The 11,984-nt window shown below is 38.4% G+C and overlaps 1 protein-coding gene across 2 annotated transcripts; it reads right to left on the bottom strand.

The window, feature by feature from the left end:
* Positions 1-478: 478 nt before the first annotated feature.
* On the bottom strand, positions 479-11,562 carry trpc4b (transient receptor potential cation channel, subfamily C, member 4b). 2 transcript variants are annotated; one of them, XM_078166956.1, is made up of 11 exons: positions 11,249-11,562; positions 10,425-10,827; positions 8,382-8,900; positions 3,978-4,314; positions 3,579-3,718; positions 3,002-3,309; positions 2,696-2,891; positions 2,402-2,596; positions 2,171-2,212; positions 1,947-2,036; positions 479-1,867 (listed from the first exon to the last, which is right to left on the bottom strand). In XM_078166956.1, the coding sequence occupies exons 2-11, from the start codon at positions 10,800-10,802 to the stop codon at positions 1,322-1,324; spliced, it is 2,751 nt and encodes a 916-aa protein (XP_078023082.1). In that variant the 5' UTR covers positions 10,803-10,827; positions 11,249-11,562; the 3' UTR covers positions 479-1,321. The 2 variants fall into 2 exon arrangements, with proteins under 2 accessions (XP_078023082.1, XP_033486963.1); XM_033631072.2 differs by having other exon boundaries at positions 10,425-10,824.
* Between the last annotated feature and the right edge of the window lie 422 nt (positions 11,563-11,984).

Raw genomic sequence — 11,984 nt, 5'->3', positions numbered from 1 at the left:
ATATTACTGGATCATTAGTAGTGCTCTTACTGATTGGATAGGGAGGACATGATTATACCGAACAAGCAGTTATTCTACAATAAACAGTGCAACAAAACCTTGAGCATAATGCTCCTGTTACAGGACAAAACGCACAAGAGACAAATCTCTCTGAAGGAGGATGCCCATGTAAACTGTATGTCTTGTGCACTATGTCGGAGGGACCTCTCTATATACAGCCAGAGTGAAGGTAACAAACTATTTACTTGATTCTTTTCTGCAGTAAACAAGATAAGAGAGAAGATTTAATCAGTAAAGCAAACCAAAAGAAGGGCCAACTCAACAAGTTTCAGTAGTTTTCTTCTCTATCATTGTGCCATCTACTCTCTGTCTTAATGCTAATTAAATGCAGTCTGCATATTTTTTAACACAGAAAACAAGCTGAAAGGTGAGTAAAACGGTGTTGTAATTAACTCAAATCTGAAACACTGCTTTTTGATTCAGCAAACTCTTTTATTTAATTTCAGAGCAATTTCTTTGCATTACAGTACAAGCAATAAAATTGCACAGTAAGCAAGGTATAGTATATGATGTAGCTAGTTTAGTAATAATAGTAAGTATTAAGTGCAACAAATCTCAACTGGATTACATGGTGTGCATCCTCTGCTCCAACAACACAATTATGAGTACAGCATTTCCTCTCATACTATAACGGTCAGGGAGGCAATGGCAGTGACACAGAAGCTGACCCATATCTTTGAACTGGCTAGCTACTACATTACCTGCTAATCAGTGGGATAATTTGTCAAACAACTAAACTTGGTTTTACTCTGTGTTAATTTTCTTGATTTGTATTCAGCAAAAATGACTGGATATACTGTCAGCATATGAGAAGTAATATATTTTTTTCTACAGACAGATATTTTGGATACTTTTGCATATCACAGTAAGAGGACAGTTCAGGGTGGAAGCGGATAGCATAGGCAACAGGGTGTCAGGGCTCTTTGGAATTAAATACTCAAGGTAAAATATGCATGACTAACTTGTTTCACATTTCCCTGAGCATCAAGTTAGCACTTACTGAGGTCAGTTCCCACTCAGTATTGTTGTATATCTTCTATCAATCATAGGTGAATGCATGTTATATAATGTGAGATAACATGACATTATTATACCTTTCGTTATATTACAGAATACAAGATTATTTAAACTTTATGTATAGTGTAAGTTTTTACTGTGAGAGAATTTTGTTATTTTGATTCTGACTCTGAATTGATTCTGAATTAAATTCAATCCACAAATGTTTTAAAACATGATTAACGTCTTTCACTTGCAATCACAATCAATTTTTATATTTTTTTGGCCCATTTTGCACTTTCTTAATGTGTTCTTTGCAAGAATGTTCAGTCTTCTTAATGTCCTCCTCCATTTTCTGTAAGACTTCCACGATTACTTTCTTAGTCTTATGTTGTTCTTGGTTTTGTCCACCAGATCCCAATGTGTCTTCCTTTGACAGTGAAAATGTTTCATCACATTTCTGAAGGGGGGGTCTGTTCTGTCTCTGAAGGGACCCAACATCTGAGACATTGTTGGAAAGCTCATTCTGAGTCTCTTCTCTGCAGGATGCAACAAATGAGCTATTGGCTTGTCTGTTAGAGCCCACAGAGCTAGTGGTGGCAGCTCCACTCTGCAGGGTGGGGGTGGGCATATCAAACACATTCAGCTTCTGTTGAGGATCATCAGTTGGGAATTTGGGAAAATATCTGAACGAGTTTCCAGGATAAGCCAAGGTGGAGCTTGCCACATTACCTGTGACCCCACCTTGAGGTTTACCCCTCATCATTCCCAGGACTTCATAGCGGAAGCTGGAGATATCCTGCTTTAACTCCTATCAATTGTTGAGAACTAGAGATTAAACAGCAGGGAAAACACAGCAATGAAAAAAAGAGTAACTGACTGCATATTACCTTGAAATTCTCCTCTGTCAGCCCTTCCTCTGTCTTGGCATCTCTGATCATTGCGGCCACATACCGCTTCACAAGGTTCCTCAAAACCTCCTATAAAATACAAATTATTTTTTAAGGTAAAACTACACATTCATTTTACATAAAGTTTTATCAAAATATCAGTGACAACCCAAAAACAATACATCAAAATTTCACAGTGTATTACAGAAAACGAAGCTGCAAACCTGATACTCATGGTTTAATCTTACATTTTCGGCTGCACGTCTCTAAATAAAAGACAAAAAATTCCATTAAGCAACATGTTATTTGTTTTTACAATGGTAGGGTGAAATGCTCTTACTTTACTTCTCAGTAGGAGGTCATGATGATCATTAACTTACTGACTAATACATTTCTGAAGAGAAAATGTAAGCTGTGGCAATACTGATAAAAGCAAATCTCTGGAAGCTACTTACCCCCAACGTTTCAAAGGTTTCAAGCTTTTTTATATTTGTTCTCATCAGTAAATGTGTTTTTATCCATCCGAATAGATAATAAACTGACTTTGGACTGGGTATTATATTGAATGGAGATGGCAAAGTTCCTCCTTCTTCAAAATAGCTCATCCATAATTTTGTTCTTGCAAATTTCCATTCAATATCTGCATGATCCTGAAAAGACAAACAACAATTTTTCAAAACCATTTTCAAATGAATACAAATACAAATGAGTGTGGTAAAACTGTAAAATAGGTAAGCTACGGTACTCACAGCAATGTGCTGGTAGGAGTTGTTCATCATCGCAATGAGCATATTCAGAAGCACTACCAGGGAGATGACATTGTATGTGCCAAACATGGTAGTGCCCACAAACTCAGTGAATTCATGTTTTGGTTTCACATTGGTCACATAGAGGGAAATCAGGCCAAATACAGACCAAAATAATGATTGCAGTGTCTCGAACAGCCTGAAAAACAAACAACCATAAATCACACTATGCACTGCTTAAAAACAAACACATTAATTATTAAGAATGCAGATTTGTCAGAAACAATTTATTTAAGAACTCCAACTTGCGTTGAGAAGGCGTTGTTTTGCACACTGCAGCGAATACCCTTGCAGTCCTCCTTTGTTTCATAATAAAAGTAGAGCTGGTTGAGGCCATTGGCAAAGGCTAATAACACTAAACAATAGATAAAGAGAAACTTGAGGATGTCCAAGAGCATGCGTCCCAGTGAGATTTGTAAGGGGCCCAGATGGGAGTTGGCAGTGAAAAGGCAGATGAGGCGTAAGGAGCTGAAGATGTTGGCGATGGCAAACAGTGCCTCTGCAACCAAAGTTGGGTGCCACATTTCCCAGCTGTCTCTGGGTTTCTGCCCACTGTACTGTAATGAATACAATACTGTAATGAATAAAATGAATAAATAGACTGCACCAAAATGGATGCTGCAAAGTTTCTTATTTTCTAGCGCACAAGGTGACTCCTCTACAGCAAAATTCAAGAAAAAACATTTATTAATACCATTTAAATTTATTCAACTTTAGATTAATCATGATTGAGACTGTAACAAAGTTAAAAGGTGTTGTTAATATACCAGTTTTAAAAATACTGTGTTGAGATTAGAATGACTTTGCACTGTAAGATGTGCAGTACCTTTGCATAGGCAACAATCTTCAGAGAAATGGTTGCAAGATACAATGAGTTCATAATGAAGTCCATTAAGTTCCACCAGTCATCTATGTAGTCTTCAAAACCACTGTCCCACATCTGTTTGATCTCAGTCCATATAAAGCCTTGGAGAGATGAAAAAACAACAAAGGTCATTGGTCACTGTAATTTGTCACTCAAGTATCCACAGGAACACAATGTGATAAACAACCACTGTGCAGATAGTCCAGTAGCATATACTGCACAATCACACTCCTTAGTTTGACTTTTTCCAAATGTATGTTACTACAGTTTGTGTACAAATGTACAAAAGTGGATGATAACATGAGGATAAACAGCTGTCTGTTTGTGTGTGTGTGTGTGTGTGTGTGTGTTTGTTTTTACCAAGCACCCAGGGCAGGATCATCCATTCCACAGTGGTGGGAGCTGGGCCTTGATAGTTCGCAGTTGTGGTGGCTATATGCTGTGAGGCCAAGAGGAGCAGGAAGAGGAAGGTCAGGTAGGAAGCAGTGTGACAGATGAACTTGATGAAGGGCTTACGGATGAATAAACCATAGCGGCTCTTTGGAGAGATCAGGTAGAAGATGGATAACAGTGGGAAGAGGAGACCAATGAAGATACACGTGATGAGTTTTCCTGCCCAGTGACGCCTCCTCCAGCCTGGGAACTCATCATACCACCGAGACGCCAGCAGCTGCTGACAGTTGGGCTGAGCGACAAACTGAGAGAAAGGGACAGACAAAGAAAGACATGTTAACTAAAATTAAACTTTTGCTTTATTTACCTGAATGTCTTAGAAATCCATTTAGAAATTGATGAACAAATCAGAGCACAGGCCATTAAGCTTAAACCACCTCCATCCACAACCTCTAAACAGCACTGAAAAACAAAATTATACACAAAACCAGACAAAAACATTATCTCATAAAGGTTGTATTCAAAACTTCAGTGTCATGTTTGCATTACATAGTATCACACCATTGCTGCATTTCGGCTTGTAAAACTTAAATTACTGTATATGATTATCTTGGCTAGAAATAGCACTGGCATTTACATCTTTGTTTTTGTGTAAAAAAGCATGATTCATGAAATACATGCAAAAAAACTTTCTTTAGAACAACAAATATGCAACTTCTGTTGTTTTTGGTCTCTGCAAAAAAAAAAAAATCTTACTCCATTGGATAAATCTTTATTCATTATTATGCTGTGGTGTCTAGTCCACAAGTATGTTAAGTAGGAGTGGTTATCCCTTAATATTTTGACAAGACACAGTAATGCTGCCACTAAACCATTCAATTCTTCCTCAAAATAGCAAAGCTTGTCTGTCCCTTACATGAGGCTCAACAGGACATGCACAGCTCCCTCAGTTTTTTGTTTAACAACCCAATATGTGGAATCTTCCTGAAGTCTCTAAAACTATCCATCAGGAACCCCTCCAAGTGAGGACATTGAACCAACATGTGTAAAATGATTTTCAGTTGCTAATCAGAAACAACAGCTCTCCCCAGATACACCATGTGTCTGCACATATCATTTGCCTAGCATACACTGTTAAATTGTACAGGTAGCACCAGCAGACATTTGGGAAATGTCTGGACCAAAAACACCTCGTTACACAGATGTAACATAAATTGTTTTTTCCAGAAGTCTCAAACTCTCCCATTTATGACATTAAAATGACGAAAACTACAAAGCCACCTTCTGCTACAAAGGCAACATTTAGGGATGTAAAACACATGCTTCAACATTCTTCACTTCATTGGAGAGAAAGAGGCAAAGGCCATACTTAAAAGTCAAGGCACTCATGAAATAATGTGCAGCAAAGCAATTGCTTATGCTTTTTACATTATTTTAGCACAAGTTATTTAACATCCAATCACAAGAGTTGTAAAACACTACACGTGGTTCGTGAGACACAAAATTAATGACAGATTTTTATCTTGTAAGCATGAAAGACAAAAGTTTTAAGTGGGCAAACATTTTCGAAGTGTTCTCTAATGCTCTGTTAAGAAGAGATGAACTGTAAGATTTGATAGAAACATCTGCTCGACATCTGCAGACAGTGATTGAAGTTAATTTCATCTTAACAAAGTTACAGCCAAATGGATCCCCATTATGGTACTATAGCATTAAATTGTGGGTGATGAGGTCATCTATCAATGCAGAATCTGATGAGTTTAATGTTTCCTATCTGTCCTTGTTGTTGACCTGCTATAGCATGACCCGAGGCAAAAAGTGGCATCTGGCAGTACCAGAGTTTGTCTGAGGACATTTTTGGAAGGTGAAAATCACCCCATCCACATGTCACACCACCCTTCCCCTCAAATAGAAATATGAATTTTGTCCTGAGGCACATTCTTATTGATGACATACCATATAATGACTATTAATTCAAATTATAATAATTAATCAGTTTACTTGAACATGATCAGAATCCGTTCCACAGAAAATACTTATGTTATTCTGTCATTTTTGGTAGATAGCAACATTCAGTTTATGTTTCCTCACATGCATACTGATGGCCAAAAATGATGACACTTATCTTCCAATCTGATCCAAGGGATAGTCAACTTCCTCAATATCCAATCTTAAAATGAAAATGAAACTCACTCAGACATCTGTTTGTTTGTGTATTTAAAAATGATGTAACCTACAGAAAAAACCTGAAGTCAACCTAAGGCGGCATTCACACAAAATCAGGCGTTGCAACGAAAACGACGGTACTCCTTTTCATTTGAATGTAGGTAGTGTGGCAAGCTTGTGACGGTGGGATTGCAAGGGGTGTTGAAAAAAGTCAAATACTCAGTTGCTAAGATGGCTTGCCTTCTATAGTCAGACTCCACCCTCCACACTCACACAAATGGGCCATTTTAAGTGACACTCCCCACATTGCCAAACAACCCTGCAGTCCCTTATGTGGTGTGGATGCAGTCTAAGTTGTAAACCTCTTTGAGGACAAGTCCAAGACTTATCATTCCAGATAAGTCCAGCTCAAGTCTACAGTCGGTCACAACAAAGTTTTCATAAGCAAACCATTTTTGAGTTCTCTAAATACAAGCCATTACAGTGACACAGCAGAAATGCTATGGTTTTAACTTATTGTTTTTTCTTAATTGTATCTTTTAAAATGGCTCAGAACAAATCTCTTCAATGCATTCTGATGATACATCTGTAAAACAAAAGGTCCAGAAAATGACATAAAAAGGATTTTTTACCACCTGCTCTTAAAGATGGGGGTCAGAGTAAAACATTGTTTGAAGTGGCCCTGGCTCATTGAACAATTAAAATATTTAGCTTGTATAGCTAACATGTTCTTAAGCAGGACTTAGATGTAATCACAAAGAATGAAGGTATTAACAACAAATAGAGAAAAAACATTAAGCTCTTTGTTTTACCAGGTTAACTGGTTTATCTTTATTTAGCCTCACTCTGAATTGCATTGGCCAAATACTTAATAACACAAGATAAAGTTGCTCCAGGATTTCACTGGTTCAAAGCTGAAAGCATCTCTGTTTCCACAGCTCAAGTGAAGTTGAGTCTTCGGGCATTCAGGTCTAAGGAAAGTCCAGTCACACTGCAGATAAATCTGTCATCATTACCATTATCATTATTATAAGTATCATTCTTTTCATTATTGTTATTTGTAGTAGAAGTAGTCATGTAGGTAGTAGATGATGAATGTAAAATGTAGTCTGAAATCGACCAAATAAAACTTGTCCATAACAAATAGCCACTAAGCCCTCTAAGTTCAGCTGTAAAACCTTTTGCCACAGACCAATAGTGGCACATCGAGTTGTTAACAGTCACACTGATCTTCCTTCCTGACATTGCTAACTGTCTAATTAAAAAATAAATATGAAAAGCCAAAACACTGCATGCAAAGACTCTTAAATGCTGAAGGACAAAATTAAATTTATATGTAAAAGATTATGCACAGATTTTATGAGCCTTTAATTCTACAAATTCTACACAACTGCTATGTACAAACATGACCCATAAGCTCGACGAAACAAACAGAACAATCCTGACCTGTTTTTTTTTAACTTGTGTAAATGTAGTAAAAGGAAATAATTCCACATTATCTGACCTGCCTCTATGAAGAGAAATCATTGTTTACCAGCCCCATTGTTGTCACTTGTTGCTGTGTTAAGCAAATATCCATGTAAAATATGTACATTTACAGATATAATCCATTATAAACTTTATAAGTAATGTGATTTAGCCACATAAAATACTTTTGACACATCTTATTCTGTTCCTGTGTCAGTGCAATCAAAATGTTTAAATTTTAGTGGCTCAATTTCACAACAAATGACAGAAAGTTGGCATTGCATCTAGGGGATAAATACTCAAAAGATGTTAAAGGACAGTAAAAGGTTCCCTCCCTAATTAAAATATTATGAGTATGTATTTCGGGGAAATGGGCATCACTTATTCCATCATTATCCCCAATTATCTAATTGTCATGGGACTGTCTGAGAGTGCTACTGTAATGCATTTCTAAGAGCCAGCCTGGCAATTATGTGTTGTTCCAAACTCCCAAAGGACATCTCCACCCATCTCAGGCCATTAACAACTCATCTTGGCACTGTCCTTGTTATCCAGTCCATGTTGTTCAAAGAATGCAATCTTTGTTTTACTTGTTCCACAAGTGTCAATATTTTAAAGGCTGGCAGTTTGCAGTATGTCTGTATGTGTGCCAGTGTTACCAAGACAATTGTTAGTGTACTGCTGTAGGCAACAGCAATCCTGTGATAAAGAGGACATCATAATCAACAAAGAGCTTACCTCTTTCTGGCAGTATTTGATAGCCAGCTTCAGGCGGGCCAGGTCATTAGTGTTCTCATCTATCAGAGGGTTAATGTCATCACGATAGTTAAGGATTATTTCCAGCTCTCTAGAGCTTCGGGTCTGATCCAAGAGGTCCTTGGCAAATTGTTTACACATATGGGACAACTCCTCATACTCTGATTTAAACTCGTTCTCCACTGTGCTAAGCTCCTTCAGCTCCCAGCTGAGTTGAAAAGCCGTGAGGAAAGGATCCTCGCTGGAGAGGGCGATGAGAGATGGGCTGGAAAGGGCCTTGTAGATGTTTATACGAGAGCGTGAGTGACGTAGACCATCCACATCTGAACTGGACACACACTCCACGCAGTTGCAGCGCACAGCATGTGGCTGAGGTATGGAAACACCTCTCTGAACAAACAGTTTGATGATCTCATAGTTGTTGGTGTGGGCTGCAAGGATGATTGGAGTGATGTCTGGGGTAAAGTCTGAAAACTGTTTGTCCAGTAGAATTGGTGGGACCTTTCCAGGAAGCCAAAGGGGGACAAAACAAAGAAACATGACATGAAAAAGAATCATTTTACAGTATACTATTTTATCAGATAGTTCATAAAAAAAAGTTTTTTAAACCCCATCACAGGATCTGAAACAGCTGGTTTGAATGGGTCTAATTTCATCTGTCTCATGTCTCTGAACATGTTGTCTAACAGCAAGCACACAGCTAATGGCTTGTGGTTCAGCTGGCCTCAAAACATCTTGCTGGTTGGAAGCAACTACAGCCTTTTTTCTTTTTCCTTCTCTTCATAGAATACACCAAATCTATTACAGCGAGACCCAGCAGCGTCGAAAAACATATTTACAAAGATGTCAAGAAGTTGAACGCAAACCAAACAGTGGAGAATTACTTTATGTTGTAAAAGCTGTGGCAAAAAGACCCAAAGCAGCACATCAAAGAGTATCAGTGCTGCAACTTTCAAGCAGAAAATAAGAGTTGGATTCTTAAAATAGACACAGCCCGGTCTGGAACTAAGAACAGAGGAAAGCAAGTAATTACATATTTTCTGTATCTCTATCAGTTTTAGACCAAAGAATAAAATGACTGAAAACATCTCACTCCCAAAGCCATATTAATCAATCTGACACAACACTGACCAAAGTGGTTTCAATGTACCATTCTAGCAACTTAAAAATTTGCTGTTCAGCTAGTACGGGTGTTAATGAAAGGCAGGCATGTTACCACAATCTCAGAATGTATTTTCCAAAATAGTTTTGATGTACAGAGTTGTGGAGCGCTGTAATCTAGTGCAGGAGAGCGGGGTGGAGTCTGGAAAGGTTGCGAGTGTATCCCAAGGATGCTATCAGAATCACATGAACATATATGACCAGCTGGTAGCAGAGATCATTTGACAACGCTGCCAGAAGTAAATAATACAGATAAACTTAACAGTTGGGTAATATACTATACTCTGTATATTTTGCTCTAAAGGGTTAATTGATTCATGTAAGATGAAAGAAACAACCTAATATTAACTGACATTAGCAATCTTACAAATCTGCCACAACATTTCAGTTGTTGCCAAACTGGACAGTTAAAAAAATTTCTCCTCGATGCAGATTAACCATATCAGATACTGTATTTTTGCCCACTGACTCCTTTTTCTGTGCAGGCGTGGACATGTAAGCATTTGAAATGCACACAGACTGAAGAAAATATCACATAATGGAAACCACTTCATAAGCCTAACTGGAGTGAGTAGCTGACAGTGAGGCACCATGATTCCTCTGCCATAATTTAACCATGTTCAATGATGTCATTACCTCATCAAAGGTTCCTGGAAACTCTGTACACGGGTTAGTAACAAATACAAATTTGAGTATACAGAACAGTAATTGTATGAGATGTAATTGTGTGGGCAGAGGAAGTTTTGTGAATGCAAGGCTGTACAAGAAATTACATTGGCAAGAAAGGCTAGCAATATGTCTATAAGACTTTACGCCTGTGGGAATTTAAACTGTATGTGAGATGTTATCATGGATCAACATTACCTGTTTTTCCCCACGTGGCTTCTTGTGGTTGAGAAGCAGCTCCACAGCACCCACCACTTCTTTGCGGATGGCATGGAGCAGGGCATCTCCCACATATACATTGTAGCTGAGCAGCAGCTCAATGATCTCAAGGTTCTCATTTTCAATGGCAATGAGCAGAGCTGTGCGGCCCAGGGGGTCGATGCAGTTGATGTTGATCCTGAAGTAGATCTCAGCCTCCTCTAGGGCTTGTTTCACACTGGCATAGTCCCCCTTCTCAACAGCCCCCAGGTAGGCCTTTTCCAGGGCCGAGAGCTCAGACTCAGCTCGCACGATCCGCAGAGCGATGCGGTCCCTGTATGAGGAGTTTTCAGTTTTCTTGTAATACAGCTGTGACATTGCTGCTCCAGCATCACACACTCTACTTAGAATGGATGAGAAATAAAAAAACAGGGGAAGATAGGAGATCAATTTTCAGTGTTAGCTTTGATGTTTCAGAAGGTGGAAAAATATGACCATCAAAGCTATCCATGAAGACACCCACTGACAATGCAATATAATTTTAAATATCGAATGGAGGAATAATGTATTGTAGTTCAGAATTAGTTTATAATGGTATTTTTAGGACATAAGGTGTTTGGCCAAAAAAAGAGTCAGAGTTTTTTTTGCACACACTGTCTGTGCAAATCCACAACAGTCAACATAATCTGGTAATCATGGTTAAAATACATGTTGTCTAAGAAAGAAAACCATTTCAACAGTTTGTAAGAAAAGTGCTTAATCCCATACAGTATTTTGACGCCCAAAATGATCATACACAGAAGAAACACTGGAACTTTACCTACCTCCTGTTGCTTTCCAGTTTTCATTTACTCAAGACCCACTCAAGACCCACTCGACCGAGAACCAGAGGGCACAGCTGTCAACTTGAGCGGTCGGATCCTCCACTGGAGACACCGTAACTTATTGGCATGTCATGCAATCCTCTGCCCACCCCTTTCGCTCTCTTGCTTGGAGGGGCATTACGGAAACACTACTGCCCTACATGTGTCTCTGCATAATACACGCGTCGGATGAGGTGGGAGCACAAGTTGGCTCTTGTATCCTCTCGCACAAACTGCGCGCTCAAAACTGATCGGCAGAAAACGCATCTTCAGCCATCACCGCCCCTTTACACTTTGGATTGCTGTTTTACACTAGAACAAGTGTTTCTCATAAAGAAAAACAGCTGCCCGCTGTTCATTTTCATAGTAAAGTATAATGCCATTACATTTTCCGGAGAGTCATGCTGAAGTAGTTTTTTTTTCTTTCCTAAAACAACTGGGCGTTTTGTTAGTAACACATGTGACAGTAAAGAAATTCCCATATCATTGTTTGTTTATTTTTATCTTTTTAAGTTTTTGCTGGCTAATTAAAGAAAAATGTATGGACTGAGGGGTTACTGAAATTGTAGTGATATTTATGTATGTATTTATCATTTTTTGATAGATTAAAATCATGATGCCACTGGAACTGATCAACATTTATTCAACCCAAGCACCTTAAACTCTTGTCTCTTTCATATAGATTGATAAATAATGT

This window comes from Epinephelus lanceolatus, chromosome 4 (genome assembly GCF_041903045.1).
Source record: "Epinephelus lanceolatus isolate andai-2023 chromosome 4, ASM4190304v1, whole genome shotgun sequence".
Classification (NCBI taxonomy): domain Eukaryota; kingdom Metazoa; phylum Chordata; class Actinopteri; order Perciformes; family Serranidae; genus Epinephelus; species Epinephelus lanceolatus.
Note: the sequence above shows the minus strand (reverse complement) of the source record. Positions and strands in the feature narration are given on the sequence as shown.

Coding starts and splice junctions, on each gene's coding strand:
- trpc4b (XM_078166956.1), bottom strand. CDS start 10,802: ATGTCACAGCTGTATTACAAGAAAACTGAAAACTCCTCATACAGGGAC. Junction 2,892..3,001: donor CAAAACAACGCCTTCTCAAC/GCAAGTTGGAGT, acceptor TTTGTTTTTCAG/GCTGTTCGAGACACTGCAAT. Junction 2,597..2,695: donor ACTCCTACCAGCACATTGCT/GTGAGTACCGTA, acceptor TTGTCTTTTCAG/GATCATGCAGATATTGAATG.